Source organism: Nuphar pumila, chromosome 5 (genome assembly GCF_984573655.1).
Source record: "Nuphar pumila chromosome 5, dmNupPumi1.hap1.1, whole genome shotgun sequence".
Taxonomy (NCBI): domain Eukaryota; kingdom Viridiplantae; phylum Streptophyta; class Magnoliopsida; order Nymphaeales; family Nymphaeaceae; genus Nuphar; species Nuphar pumila.
The window spans coordinates 109,874,896-109,890,715 of record NC_143253.1 but is presented as its reverse complement, the minus strand read 5'-3'; the positions used below and the strand labels follow the sequence as shown (position 1 = coordinate 109,890,715).

The window sequence follows — 15,820 nt, the reverse complement described above, 5'->3', positions numbered from 1 at the left end:
AGCCCAAACTTCTCTGACTATATCTGTACACATTTCTCTCTTCGACCAAAAGTCAAAGTATTTAAGCAAAAGATAACGGGAAGGAACACTAATAGTGCTAGATTTTAAACCATTGTGATTAGAAACCCCTTTTGGGATGTAATCCAAATGCAAATGGGAAAAAATGGACAGCCATTCAACATTCACAAAAAACTCTATCTGTTTTACTAGCTTTGAAGGTTAAGCCCACTTGTTTATTATGCCAGGTGTATTGCAAGGAGTCATTGTTGATTTTCATTAAACCACATGAGTCCAACATCCATTTAAACTCTTTTGAGCTTTGTTCAGAATTCGAGAAACCTCATCAATCTTAAGGGTCTAGGGTTGTATTCTAGTCTCCTAGAATAGCCTATGGTACCTCCCTAGGGTGATTGGTGAGGATACACCAAAGCTGGCATCACTGCACATAACAATTAGAGGCACTCACATAGCGATGATGATTTCTTTTCCCTTATCAATTGCCACTACGATGGATTGGTCAGTGCAGAGGATTTGGAGGTGTGTCTTTGATGGATCCTAAAGACATAGAATATGACTATTAGGGGAGGAGTCAAAATTGCCAAAAAGAGAGAAACTAGGAAAGTTTTGGCTGAGTTATGAGAGAGCCTCCTAAGATACATTTGTTTTAAGAAGAAACACAATCTCTGCTTGACTATTGTTGATCTCTATCAAATTTTCTTTGCGGGCCCATGAAGAACTTAGGCCCCTTATATTTCACACTATAATCTTCATTGAGAAGTGAGAGCATCAGAAGCTTCTAGGGAGATTTGCTCCCTTGATTCATATGACAGTCTTGATAGGAGTAAGCTCTTTGAATTTGACTTCCATGTTAGAGAGCTATGAGTGAAGGACATAAGTCCTCTCTAAGAGATGAACTTTATTTGAGATATCGCATGATGGAGATAAGGAAATTAATAGTTTATGGGATCTTCTCGCTTTCTACTTACCCTTGAAGATAACCTGTCCCTCCTACTAAACCATATAGATCCTTAGGGTTTTGTTTAATATCAAGCATGGAGTCCAACTAAGGAGGGATCTCTACCCTTCCAGGTGCTAGAGAGCCAAACTTTGCAACATTGAATTCAAAACTAAGGGGGTCTTCCACCATTGCCATTGATCTAGAAGGAGAAAATTGGGAAGGGTTGCTTTTTTAGATCAAATCTCCTTTAGGAAGTAACTAAATGATGAATTGAAATAAAGGAGAATCTGTAATAGGGCATGAAATTGGCTCTGGGAGATGGAAAATGGACTACAATATTAAATCTTGAAACATAGGATGTTTCTAGTTGGGAGTTGCCCTTGTATTAGCGGACTTTGGTTCAACATGGCAAGGAGAAGGGCAATATCCATAAGTTATTAAGGGACCAGGGATAGCTACAACAATAGGATGTGAATGGAAGTTCAGTGTAGGCAAAGGTTCTTGGGAAGTGGGGGGGTTATCCGGTCTCAGACAAGCTTGTAAGAATGTGCTTAGCTAGATTTTTAGCGGTCTCATTTGTCTTAGAGGTCTCAATAAAGTTTGGTTGAACTCTAAAACACTAAACCTATTAGTGGAGGAGGAAGAAGTTACTGGGCTTATACAGGGGGAGAAAATCGTATGTATGTATGTATGTATGTATGTGTGTGTTACAAAATCAATTCGAGAACAACCAATGCAAATTTAACAAAAATTTAAATAAATAACTAAGACAACAAACGCAAACCACAAAACACAAGATATACGTGAAAACCCCTCTCAATAAAGAGGGGGAAACCACAGGGCAAACTGAAAAATAAAATCCACTATGCAAAAACAATTCATACACTGCACTTCTCAAGTTTTTGTCAAAACTTGAGGAATACAACCATAAGCAAGGGAGAAATACATGGTTACCTGTATTTGTGTGAAATACCCAAATCCACAACACACAAGCCCAAAACAACGAAGTGTCTTCTCCTTTGATAGCCTATCTCTCCAATAAACATGACTCAACAAGGCCAGCAAAACCTCCTTTGCAATTAATGTTTGCCGACTGCACCCACTTTGGCTACACAAGGTTGGACGAGAAAGCTCGATTCATCGAAACAACAAGGTCACTAACAAGGCAGACGACCCCACCTTCGACTGAAACAAGGTCAGACAACATGGGTCACCGATGGGAGAGGCTCAACGGTCAGAAGAGCTCCTCCTCGATGATTGTCTCTTCTTCAACAATAGCTAGAACATGCAACAAGCTCCTCACAATGATGATCTACTTGGCGGCATTACAATTACACGGCATGACAATGAGATCATGCATAATAAAGAAAAATAGCATAGAGAGGGAGAGAGCCTTTGTGTGTGCAAGTGAGAGAGCGTGTGAGAGCGAAGCGTGAGACAAAACAGAAAGGGGACAAAACTTAAATGAAACCCTCTGATTATTACTGGTTGGACCCATATTAGTTCTTGATCTAGATCCCATATAAGTCCAATAACCTCCCCCTCCAACCCAAAGAGAGAGGTATACAACATAATCTCTCATTTAGAGCTCATGCCAACAAACTGGCAACATATTTCAAATTTTTCCTTGGGAAAAGTCTTCGTCAGCATATCTAAAGGATTTTTATCAGTATTGATCTTCTTTAGCTTCATTAACCGCTTCTCAATCACATCACGTTGTCAATGGTATCTAACATTGACGTGCTTTGTTCGGTAATAATATATAACATTCTTACTCAAGTCCATTGCACTTTGACTAACATAGTAAACAACATATTCATCTTGTTGCAATTCCAACTCCTAAAGAAATCTAGATAATCATAACATCTCTTTTCTGGCTTCAGTAGTTGTAATGTTTTCAGCTTTTGTGGTTGACAATGATACACCCCTCCAAATGAAGGTCAAGATATAGCTCCCTCTGCAAAAGTAAATAAATACCCATAAGTGGACTTTCGGTTATGAAAATCACCTGCCATGTTTGCATCCATGAATCCTTCCAAAAGTGGTTTTGAGTCCCCAAATCTCAAGCACTTGTTTGAGCTCCCTCTTAGATATCTGAAAATTCACTTCACCAATGTTCTTTCCCTATATTAGAGATAAATTTGCTCACAATTCTAACTGCATAAGCAATATCTGGCTTAGTGCAAACCATTGCATACATCAAACTTCTTACTGTAGAGGCATAGGGAATACATGACATCTCTTCATTCTCTTTTTAGTAGAAGGGCATTGCATCTTGTCAAGTTTGAAGTGATTGGCAGGGGGACTAACCACTAAAATTGTATTTTTCATGTTTAATCTCTCAAGTATTCATTCAATATATTTTTCTTATGACAACCATAACTTCTTAGTTTTGTTGTCATGAATGATCCGCATTCCTGTCAAATGACTTAAACATATCCTATTTTAGTTTAGCAATCATTTATGTATCTTGTCCAAGTATGAGCATATCATATATATATATATATATAGTAGAAGGATAATAAACTTGTCACTTGAGAAATTCTTAGTATAGATACATTGATCTACAAGAGTCCTCTGAAAATCATGATTCATTATAAATTAATCAAATTTCTTATACCATTGCCTGAGTGCCTGCTTTAACTCATAGAGACTCTTTTTCAATTTGCAAACCATGTGGTCTTTTCCTTTCACCTCAAAACCTATTGGTCGTTTCATGTAGATCTCTTCTTCCAAATCACCATAAGGGAAAGCAGCCTTCACATCAAGTTGTTCAAGCTAGATAAATCTCATCAAAATCAATTCCATAATTTTGACCAAAACCTTTTACCACAATTCTTGCTTTATGCTTAAATAGGTTTTCATTTCCATTCCTTTTCAACTTTTACACTCATTTATTCTTTAGTGTTTTTCTCCCTTTAGGAAGTTCCACCAGCCCATAAGTGTTATTCTTTTGCAAGGATCTCATCTCTTCTTGCAATGCCTTGACCCATTGGTTCTTGTCTTTATGAGTCTATACTTCCTCACAATTCTCTAACTCTTCTTCTGTCATCTAAACGAAGGTCAATGCTCTCTTGTAGACCTTCTAAACTCATGTTTTGAGGTTTGTTCTTGATGTTGATGCTCCCCCTTTTCAGAAGCATCTAAGTGTGGCTCATTGTCCATCTTTGGAGTCTCATCTCTATCATCTTCATTTTAGGTATCTTCCTAATTTCTTATGACAAGCGATAATGAAGGCGGAACAAGTGTATGATCGACAACACCATCAATATAATTTGATATATCAGTTATCATCAAGTCAGCCGCAATCTGATCCTCATGGAAGGTAACATCTCTATGTCTGACAATCGTCTTCCTTACTGGATCTCATAACCTGTAACCAAACTGTTCATCACCATATCCTATAAAGATGTATGAGACTGCCTTGTCATCAAGTTTTTGTCTCAGATCTTTAGGAACATGTGAAAATGCTTTGCACCCAAACACATTTATGTGAGTATATAATGGATCTTTCTTAGTCCATAAATTCTCTCGAATGTCCAATCCCAAAGGAATTGATAGATATCTGTTAATCAAGTAATAGGTTGTGGAGTCGGCTTCACCCCAAAAGGTCTTAGGTAGTTTTGTCATCTTAAGCATGAATCTCATTATCCCCACAATAGTGTGATTCATCCTTTCAGCCACCCCATTATGGTGAGGGGTACCAGGTATGTCCTTTTCATGATGTACGCCTCGATCTACACAATAGGCATCATATTACCTAGATGTGCATTCTCCACCATTATTAGTATAGACATTTTAATTGTTTTTCTTACTCTCTCTTAACCATGACATTAAACTATTGGAAATGTTTGATCCTTTGTCCTTAGAAAGTATATCCACACTCTCCTTGATGCATCAATGAATGCGATAAAATACTTGTTCCCTCCTATGGTCTCTACCTCAAAAGGACCACATACATCAAAATAAAGCAAATCCAATGTGTTATTTTTCTTTTCTGAGGTCTTCTGAAATGACACCCTGTGATGCTTTTCATATAAACAAAACACACAAGGGTTATATATCATTCCTTTTGCTAAGGGAAGGAGAGACTTCTTTCTCAAAATCTGTAAACCTTTCTCACTATGTGTTCAAGCCTCTTATGCCACCTATCCGAAGAAGAATCATCTTAAATTGCATTCAAGCTACTCTTGCACACCTTTGCATATGTCATATAGGGTACAACAAGCTTTCCCTCTAGCTACAACTAGTGATCCTTTGGTTAGCTTTCACTTTTCATTTTTAAAATAGTTTTCAAATCCTTGTATGTCCAGAGCAACACTTGAAATTAAATTCATGCGCAAATCAGAAACATGACACACATCTTTCATAATCAATATACATTCAACATCTGTCGGCATGGAGATATTACCCATTCCTATAATGTTGGATTTACTAGTGTTTCTCATCCTCACTATCCTAAAGTCTCCTACTTGGCAAGAAATAAAGAATTCTTTGTTCGAGGTAGCATGATATGAAGCTCTTGTATCCACCACCCACTCAATGTTTTGGTGAACTGCAACATATAGACATTGTTCTTCACCAAATGACAATACTATTACTTCTTTATCAAACACTATAACTGCACTATTCTTATCTTCCTCTTTCTTCTATTTTTTGTTATTTTTCTGCACACCATTTATCCCAGTTGTCTTTCTCCTTGTTTCTTCATTGAATAAGCTACTAGTGACAATATTAATAGTCACCAGTCTGTTTGACACAGAGTTGCTGATGGACACAACCAAGGTCTCCTAGCTATCTGGCAAAGACTCCAAAAGTAATAAAGCTTATACCATATCATACAAACAGATCTTCATTGTTGCCAATTGGTTCACTATACTCTAAAATTCATTAAAGTGTCCTGCAACACTACTGTCGTCTTTGAATTTCAAATTCACTATTTTTTTTATAAAAAATGTCTTTTAAGTTGCAGTTTTTTGCTTATACAAAGATTTCAACTTCTTCCGTAGGGTGTGGGCATTCGTTTCATTAGCCACGTGATGAAACACACTATTATCCAACCAATATCTAATTATGCTTATAATTTTTTTGTTCAATTTGTTCTACTCAACATCTATTTTGTCTTTGAGTTTGACTTCACCCCCTTTAATAGGATCATATAAATCTTTACAAAACAAAATATCTTCAATTTTTTGTTTCCAAATTTGCCAATTGTTATTGCTCAACTTAATCATTGTACTTTGTGATCCCTCCATTTTAATCCACACACTAACACCTCAACCCCAATATGACTGAGCTCTGATACCACTTATTGTGCTTATACAAGGGGAGAAAATCGAATATATATGTATGTATCTGGATGTGCATAAAATCAACTTGGGAACAACCAATGCAAATTTAACAAAAATTTAAATGGAGAACCAAGACAACAAGCATAAACCATAAAACTCAAGACATACATGAAAAACCCTCTCAATAAAGAGGGAAAAACCATAGGGCAAACCGATAAATAAAATCCACTATGCAAAAATAGTTCATGCATAGTTCTTCTCAGGTTTTTGCCAAAAATGTGAGGAATACAACCATAAGCATGGGAGAAATACAAGGTTACCTGTACTTGTGTGAAATACCCAAATCCATAATACACAAGCCCGGAACAACAAAGTTTCAACTCCTTTGATATCTTATCTCTCCAACAAAGCCCGACTCAACAAGGCCAGTGAAACCTCCTTTGCAATTAATGCTTATCGACTGCATCCACTCTAGCTACACAAGGTTGGATGAAAACGCTTGGCTCACCGAAATAACAAGGTTGGTAACAGCGCAAACGACCCCATCTTCGACTAAAACAACATCAGACAACATGGGACATCGATGTGAGAGGCTCAACGGTCTAGCAAACTCCTCCTTGATGGTTGTCTCTTCTCCGACAATAGCTAGATCATGCAGCAAGCTCCTCACAATTATGATCTCCTAGACGACAACACAATTACACACAACATGACGATGGGGTCATGCACAACAAAGAAAAACAACAGAGAGAGGAAGAGGGCCTCTGTGTGTGCGAGTGAGAGAGCTCATGAGAGAGAACAAAAAGGGGACAAAACTAAAACAAAAGGGGTTAGCCCTCATTTTTTATTATGGGCTAGATCCATATTGAATCTTGATCCAATAGGAGTTTGAGGGACTGAGGCTTACTAGGCCTCCGGGCAACCTTGACAGGGGTGCATCCTTCCTCTGGCATCGTTGAAGCCTTCCGTATAGGGCACATTGGGAGTGTCTAAACGACCCACACAACACACAATGGTGAATCCTCCATTTGTATATCCCTAATTGGACAAAGTAGAAAGATTTTATGTTTTCTGCTATGCAATTGGCATTATTTGTTAACCCTTTTTACTGATATCGACACAAAGCAAGGGTTGTATCCTTACTCTCTCTATATATGATTAAGATCTAGACTCATGCCAACAAGATCCAACCAATCCCAAACCATTCTTATTGTCCCAACTAGCCTTCTAAGGTGGCCCTCCTAAGGCCAAAGCTATTCCAAAAGAAGATACAAATCAGGGTGGAACATGCTTGGCCACACCCGGTCTGACTTTGGACTAGTGGAGTGATTTTGAGAACCTATCTGTACGATGGATTTCAGCTATATAATCCAAGACCCTGCGATACTGATCCATTAAATATGGGAGTTTCAACTTTGAAATGGACATGCCACCTGTCAGATCAGGGTTGCCCGATAGCGGGCCCAACTCACCTTTTAAATTTTGCTACCGTTGAGAGCTCGAGCTGATAATTGTCAGGTCAAAGTGGGCCTCACTTCAATCAGGCTCATATTTTGTCATTGAACCCATGACCTACTGATTATTTTAAGTCGGATAAGGTCATGAAAGCGGCCAATTGACTTTGCCTGGTTAGTTTTGAACGATGGGGCTCCTCACTTTTATAGCTATTAGAGGGGCTTTGCCTCACATTCTTCATCAATATGGGACTAAATCAAAAGATGCACTTACTTCTCTTGATATAATGCTTAAAAGGTAAAAAATTTACTATTCTTTTTCAAGTAATGTTTCAAAAAGTTAAAAAAGCTAATGCCCTATTTTTTTCTTTTCAAGGGATGCTTAAAAAAGGTAAAAAATTTAGTGTATTTTTTTGTGTGTGTGTGAGAGATCATTTATGAAAGAAAACTTTACATTTTTTGTCTCATATAGAGGTGTCAACAGGTCACATTTGGTTTAGACCCAGGTAGAACCAAACCCATACCTGATTTGAGATGCTGGTACTGGGTTCAGACCTGGTCTAATGGAACCCATTACAAGAGAAACCATACCTGAATCCTATAAGGATTACATGAACCAAACTCAAACCATATCTGGTAAAATAATTTTTTTTATCATTTTTACATTAAAAATAATGAATCTTTGTCAAAACTCAGGCCGATTCTGGGTCTGATATGAAAATTTACAAACCATACCTATCTCTATATATTAATTGGACCCTTCGATTCCAACTCAAATTCTAATCAGACCTTCTTATTTATCACCAAACCTTGACCCTATAGGGCTTGATACAGGTCAGGTTCAGGTCAAACCAAACCCATTGACACCCCTAGTCTCATACAATAATAAAGATTGAAGAATGGAAAACCTTGTGGGAGAATATTCCCACATCGAAGAGAGGAAGGGAGTGAAAGACCCCCTTTGCCTATAAAGGGAAAAATTTTCCACTACTTTTAACACATACAAGATGCCACACACAGGTCAGGTTTTGAATTTCTAGAACCTAAATTCTTAATATGACATGCTCCTAATAAGAGTTACAAATATTCATTATGCCACATTCTTTTATGGAAAATGATTGTAAAAAGTAACACATTTCTCGAAATGCCTTACAATTTTTAAAATCTGCCCCATATCCAAATTCATAAATGCCCAACTTTTTAGGACCTCTTTAAACTTCGCATGAGCAAACCTCCTTTGGTTCACAGGATATATAGGTATGTTATCTTGGTTTCATAGCCTCTCACTAAAAAGTACATCCACTCGATGATTTTACGAACCTCACGAAGTTTGTATGACCAAATTTGTAAACTTTCTGTAACTGAAATTTGCACACTTTTGCAAATACCGTACAAAATTTGCATATATAAATGACATTCACGAGCTATCATAAATGTAGGGTGACATTCACATATTAATGTTTGTGAATATCCTCGACCTTCACACTTTGATCGATCTTCACAAATAAGGTACTATCTTTGCATATATAGTACGAAATTCACGAGCTACCATGCAAATCTCCTTTTAAGTAAATGATCATTATGGAGGTTTGCAAATGTGTGGTGTCATTCATATATATTTTTTGAGAATGTCCTTGACTTTCACATTTTGTTGTTATGAATTTGATCGGTATATGCAAAAGTTCTCACTTATTTGCAAAGTTCTCACTTATTTGCAAAGTTCTCAAACATTCGCAAATTTGAGGAGTGACTTGCCTATGAATTTAATGTTGGTACGAGCATTACATGTGACGATCGTTAATATAAAAGTGATGAAAGAGTTACAAATTTTTTTATCATGCAAGCTACAAGGTTGTATAGCTCAGCGTACCCAGGAAACTGAGTTGTTATCACCTTTACCATTTGGATAAACAACTTCATTAATGACTTGAAGCTAAATATAACCAATGGGCCAATACAAATTTATTGTTATAATCAATAACTATCACAAACAAACAATTCTAAAAGCAAACACAATGATAAAATATCATTATGTTTATGACATAATTGAGAAGAATGAGATACTTACCTACTACTAATAAGATTGCAGATCTTTTAACTAAAGACATATATGAAGATTTATTTTTAAAACACATATCTTGTATCAGATTAAGATATGTTTAATTAAGATATCTAATTAGTTGGGTAAAAGAGACATTGCTCTTTATCTCTCGCATGAATTGCCCATTTCAAGGGTATCTCCAAAAATAGTTTTATCAATTTATTTCACAAATATTTTTCAAAATCAAAACATGTTTAGACTTTATTCAAAAGATATCACAAAATATGAAATTAAATTACATATATTAAAGCTGAGAAACAGCTACCCAAGGGGTGAGCGCAAAAAAAAAAAAACAGTTGCACTCATGGATATGAATATGGGCCCGAACGGGTCTGACCCGGTCTCATCGCCGAGACGATCATGCTCAAACCAAATGACGAATTTATCCTCATCAGTCTTTAAGCTGTGCTTAGGTAGCAAGCCGTCCAGGTTAAGGTCAATATGGTAATTAGATAATAAATTAGGGCTAGCACGCGCGTTCGCATCACTACATAAGGCCCCCATTTCCCCCCAAAGCGCGGCCCAAACGAATTCAGAAAGAGGGGGAGAGAGAAAGAGCGAGAGAACGAGCGCCTTCGCGAAACCCTAAACCCTAGCAATCCTTTTGCGATCGCTATCGTCCTCCTCGCTCGCTCTCTTCCTATCCCCCGGTCGTCTTCGTCGTCTGCGCCGGTCCATTCGCGATGGCGATGCAGTTCTGGGGTCTGTCGCTCACTTCGTCTTCCTCTTCAATCTTCCTTCTTTCCTATCTCTCTCGGCTTTTAGCTGTAATCGATTTATTTTTATTTCGCTCGTATCTGTTTTCGATGCTTATATTGTATAGGTTTGCTACTTTTTTGCATTTAAATGTGTTTTGATGGAATTCTAGCTTGAGTTCACGATTATTGCACTTTAAGTGTTTTGATGAACTAGTACGAGTGGTTATCCTTGATCTTTTTCTGCAAAGAAAATCAAGATTTTCTAGTCTCTGTTTTTGATACCGAGGGGAATGAACTGGAGAAGCGATTCATCGTTATCGGTATGATAGTTGATTAAGCAAACCCAAACTCTATGCATTGGAATGCTTTCGTAGTCCGTGGAATTTATTTTCGTTATCTGTTTTTCTTTCATCGCTTGGCTCGCCTTATTAATATGTGCTTTCTAAGAGGTCAAGTTATCGTGTAAATTGTGACATGGATTGATTGTTTGTTATTCTTTTATAGTATTTTGCCTAAAACATTGAGCTACGTTTTTTTGTCTGTTTACGTTTCCGATTGAGAACTATATATGTTTTGAAAGTAGCAAACATGTCTAATTTGAACCATTTCCGTCCAAACATATCGTCCATTTGATGCATTTTTTGTGTGATTTTATGTTTGCAAAACAATATTTTGTGTGGATTTTGTTTCATGAAGTTATATTGTTTCTTTTCTGGATATTTACTCGTGCACAAGTGATTTTATCTTTCTAGCAAAAAAATGTCGATCCAATAATCTTTTTCACATGCATTTATTGACATATTGATATTAGATGTTCTTTATCATCAATGTTTAGTTCTAGTTTTAAAATGATGCTGTTTGTATGAATTTTATTACTTATATTTGGTTCTGTTTTTCACATTTCTGTAACTAGATTAATGCTTTCGTTATTGAAAGACTTGTAGCAGGTGTATAGGTAATTCGTTTTTTTAATGTAAATCACCATGTTGGCCTTGTTTCATTTTTAATGGATAAGTTGGAAGCCCTAGTTCTCTGTCTTATTTTGTTTCAGCAAGTCATTTGACTATATCATTCTTTCAACGTGTGCTAAATCATCCCTCTGTATAAGAGGTCAACTCTTTATGTTGTAAGATGCCAAATAAACGTCCTTTCTTATGACAACTTTATAGCTGTATGGCGCTATTTCTTTCTCTTTTTTTTTTGTTTGTCATTGAACATGTTACTCTATAAGAGTATAAGTCTTTCTGTTGCCCTAAGTAGATTAGGGATATGCATGTCTTTTGTCATTAGTTGACCTGCCATTATTTAAAACATTTCCTAAGTACCTGTCATTCAACTTCTTAAAATTGATTTATTGCTTTTAGATAGGTTTGTCAATACACATCTTATGCATTAACTGAATCTAGAGGCTAAACGTCCATGCAAGTGCTATTTTTTTGTGAAATCAAATGTGCCATTTTCTGCAATTAGTTGTTTGGTTTCAATTGACTGTTGTATTGAAAATTTAAATTTCCACACCGCTGTGTTGTATGATGTATCTTTACCAGTCATCACATGTGTAATATTCTGAATTGTGTTGTCCTTTGTGTGGGCATACGATTGGCAATATAAGGTTGAATGTTCACATGAAGATATGAATAGATCCAGTTCATAGTTGAAGCAAATTTGTTATACTTGATGTGCATCACATGGTCTATGATATTGGCATTGACTGAAAATTATGGATTAGGTGTTACTTGTTACGCAATATCCTGTCTAGTTATAGAAGTTCTAATTGGTGAATTTTGACAACTTTTGTGGGCATGCATGTTTTGTAGTCTTAATACAATAGCAAAAATCATGATAACCTACTTTATTCAGGTATCGAGGTCAAAACTGGCGAGTCGGTAAAATGTGATCCTGGGGAGCAGAATTACCTGCACCTCTCTCAGGTAGAATCCTTATCCTGTATTTCTTGGTTGTTCCTGCGAACCTGATTTCTTGATTATTTAGATTATATTTTCTTAGTAGCTAACAATCTGTTATAATCCAGGTGTCTCTTGGTGAGATTAAAAAGGACAAGCCAAATGAATTGATACCAATTTATGTGAAGATTGATAATAAGAAGCTTGTTATAGGAACCCTGTCTACAGAAAAATGTACCCATATACTGCTTGACTTGGTATTTGAAAAAGAATTTCAACTATCTCACAGCTGGAAAAATGGAAGTGTTTACTTTTGTGGTTACAAGTCAACTGCAAGAGAAGAAGATGATGATGATTCAGGTATCTTGGTTGTTGACGTGATGTGATCTGGCAGTTTCCATGGCTTATTTTTTATTGTGAAAGCTGTATCTTATTGTTTGTCTTTCTTTGCATGGGCATATTTACTTAGAAGAATTTTCTGGTAAGCTATTTGCGTCACCTAGCTCCTGTATTCACATGCCTTGGTTTGATTTTCTTCTTTGTGATTGATGGGTTTTGTATGGTTTTTTCATGTTCAGAGGAAGAGATCATTCCGCTTGTGAAAAATGAAAATGGTGCAGCAACTCAACCCGTATTTTAATAAGCAGAATTGCTTGACACAACAGGTTTTAGCAAATATCTTATTTGGTTGCTGTCTATTCTTCTCAGGGAAACCTGAAGTCAAGACTGAGCAGACTAAACCTGCAACTGACAAAGCCAAGGCTGGTAAACCTGATGAAGGATTGCCTAAGCCCAAGCTGAAAGATGGACCCGATGTTGAAGATAATGATGAGGATGAGGACAGTGATGATGAAGATGATGATGATGACGAGGTACTTTAGTGGGTAAAATATTGGAATAATCTTGGAGTGATTTCCATTGCAGTTTGAATTTCTGTTTTATGGAATGTCAATTGGCTCTTGATGTTGATCAATTTCCATGAAGTAGAAAAGTGTTCTCTTGAAGAAACCATGTAAAATTAATGAGTGTCCTCTTGTTGGAAACTGCAGCTATGTGTCTGAAGAGCAATCCCTATTTCGGTGCCAGTCCTGCTTTCCCTCACATTTTTATAATTGATGAAGTCCTTGCTTTGTGGCTTGGGTTGAACTTTTATTCCCTTGACATCTTTGTATCTAATCTCCAAACAGTTCTTATCCACCAAGGAAAAAAGACCATTATTCCCAGCTTGATGTGTGGACAGCAGTGACATTATATGTGACCTTCCTAGTCATGTTTTGAACCATCAATTTATTATTCTTGTGTGATTTCCCCATTTTATACCTTCAAAAAGTGTAGAAACAATTACAATATGTAAATTTTCACTTTATTATTATGTTTTTTTTATGTGGGGACCATTTCCCTCATTCTTCCTAGTTGATTGTTGTTTATATGTTTAGTCCAAGACGTTTTTAGTAATCACTAATCACAGTCCTTCCCATGTTCCCTATCCAAGCCGTCCATCCCCCTTTCCCGCCTTTGTTTATCTGGAAAGATTGTTTCAATATGATAAGAACCCAACAAGGCTGATAGGAATGGATATTGAAAAGATGACAGAAGGCACTGCTGTGGGGATGCTGAAATCTTCATTGTGTTATTCCTTGTCTGTATTATGTTGAGGGTCGACTAAGATAGCTGGACGGGGTAGGGTGTCACTATCTTAACCAAAGGATCTTGCGTTCAAATGATCTAAACCAATTGTCAGCAATGTTGATTATTTTGATTCTTTTTGTGCATTCATTTTTCCTAATGTAATGTTGCAGGACATGCTTGACAGCGATGAGAGTGACGAGGATGATGAAGACGAGAGTGACAGTTCTGATGAAGAAAAGGAGACACCTGAGAAGGTGGTGGCTTGATTATTTATCATTTGTTATTGCAACAGTTTGTGAAATTCTTGCTTTCCAGGTCCAACTTATGTTTACTTGTGTTTTCCATGAAGGCTAACAAAGGCAAGAAAAGACCCCAAGAATCTGCGACTAAGACTCCTGGACTAGAAAAGAAAGCAAAGCTGGTGACACCGGATGGTGGGAAGACAGGTATCTTGATGCTGCCATATAATTGAAAATGCTGATTCTTGTTGCACCCACCAATCATACGTGCTTGTTCTTACAAAGTGCATAAAAGGATAGCGACATGCTCCTAACAACATATTTGCTGCATGTTCTGGTCAATTTTATATGCATTTGTCTTAATATTGTTTGATTTAAATCTGAAACTGTCAGTTTATTTTGGGAACTGATTGTGTACCTGATCTGCTTCTTTGTTTGCTCGTGGTGCAATCTTTGTTAATTTTAGGCACCTTACTGTTGAGACAAAATTCCAACCTTTCCAAGCTCAATTTAGGTGTTGTTTAATCTTTATATAAACTGCCTGGTTCATTCCTTTCAGCAATTAGAAATTCATTCATGTGTGTAGTTAATTTCTCATCTCGTTGTTAGGCCTACGATCGCTTACTATATCAAATGTCATTATGCATGTACAGGTGCCACTGAAGGCAAGAAGGGTGGTCATGTTGCAACCCCCTACCCATTAAAACAAGCTGGGAAGACGCCTGCCGATAAGTCAAAGCAGCAGACACCGAACTCTCAAGCAAAGAAATCCGGCCAAGTGACATGCAAGAGCTGTAGCAAGTACGTTGGCTTTACATCCTCTTCTATGAGTATCCCTTGTGCCCATCTTGTTTTCCTCTTTGTAAATGTAATTACTTGTCACTCAGGACATTTGGCTCTGATTCTGCCTTGGAGAGCCATGCCAAAGCCAAGCACAGTGCATCTGCAAAATGAACGTATCTGCATGAGGAATCATCCCAAGTTTTGTAGTTAGTGGCATCATACTTCCAGACGTTCCCTGAGTTCCAAAAGTGATACATATGAAAACCTTGCATGTTTTGCTGGATTCAGGTGTTTTATGGTGGTCTTTGTTATTAGATTTATCATGCTTTGGACATTGACTCTTTTGGAAATTTGACTGCACTTTTATTGTTAGACTGGTCTATTGGCGATTTTGTTTTTTACGATAAGTTTGATTCTTTGCTTGTGGCCTATTTTCAAACGCTATGGTTTTGGCGTTTTTTTGTGATATATGCGTGCGGTCCATCTCTACTAAGGGCATGGTCTGTTTTGATCTAATTCGGTTTGTGGGATTGGGGTTGTGAAGCAGGTTAAGCCACGCTTGGACCAAGGACATTGTGCTCTCTCTGGGACTCTGGAGGGATCTGGGCCAGGTGTTTGGCCTTTTTCTAGCTTTTTTCTTTTTGGGGGTTTAGGCCAAGAGAAATGAAACAACCCAATCCCCTTTCAAAATCAACTGCACATTGGCGGAGTTCTGGTTGATAAAAGCCCCTCGTGATTCTTCTTCCCGGCTGAGAAAGTGCAC

General features: G+C 37.2%; 1 protein-coding gene across 2 annotated transcripts; it reads left to right on the top strand.

The window, feature by feature from the left end:
- Positions 1-10,323: 10,323 nt before the first annotated feature.
- Positions 10,324-15,486, top strand: LOC149838089 (histone deacetylase HDT1-like). Of its 2 annotated transcripts, XM_090006362.1 has the most exons (9): positions 10,324-10,506; positions 12,363-12,433; positions 12,535-12,766; positions 12,985-13,020; positions 13,115-13,278; positions 14,206-14,289; positions 14,385-14,481; positions 14,928-15,075; positions 15,162-15,486. In XM_090006362.1, the coding sequence occupies exons 1-9, from the start codon at positions 10,488-10,490 to the stop codon at positions 15,226-15,228; spliced, it is 918 nt and encodes a 305-aa protein (XP_089862488.1). In that variant the 5' UTR covers positions 10,324-10,487; the 3' UTR covers positions 15,229-15,486. The 2 variants fall into 2 exon arrangements, with proteins under 2 accessions (XP_089862488.1, XP_089862489.1); XM_090006363.1 differs by lacking the exon at positions 12,985-13,020.
- The last annotated feature ends 334 nt before the right edge of the window (positions 15,487-15,820 follow it).

Excerpts from the sequence above, each read along its gene's own strand:
- LOC149838089 (XM_090006362.1), top strand. Across the intron at positions 12,434-12,534 it reads ATTACCTGCACCTCTCTCAG|GTGTCTCTTGGTGAGATTAA; the intron begins GTAGAATCCTTA and ends GTTATAATCCAG. Across the intron at positions 14,290-14,384 it reads AAAAGGAGACACCTGAGAAG|GCTAACAAAGGCAAGAAAAG; the intron begins GTGGTGGCTTGA and ends TTTTCCATGAAG.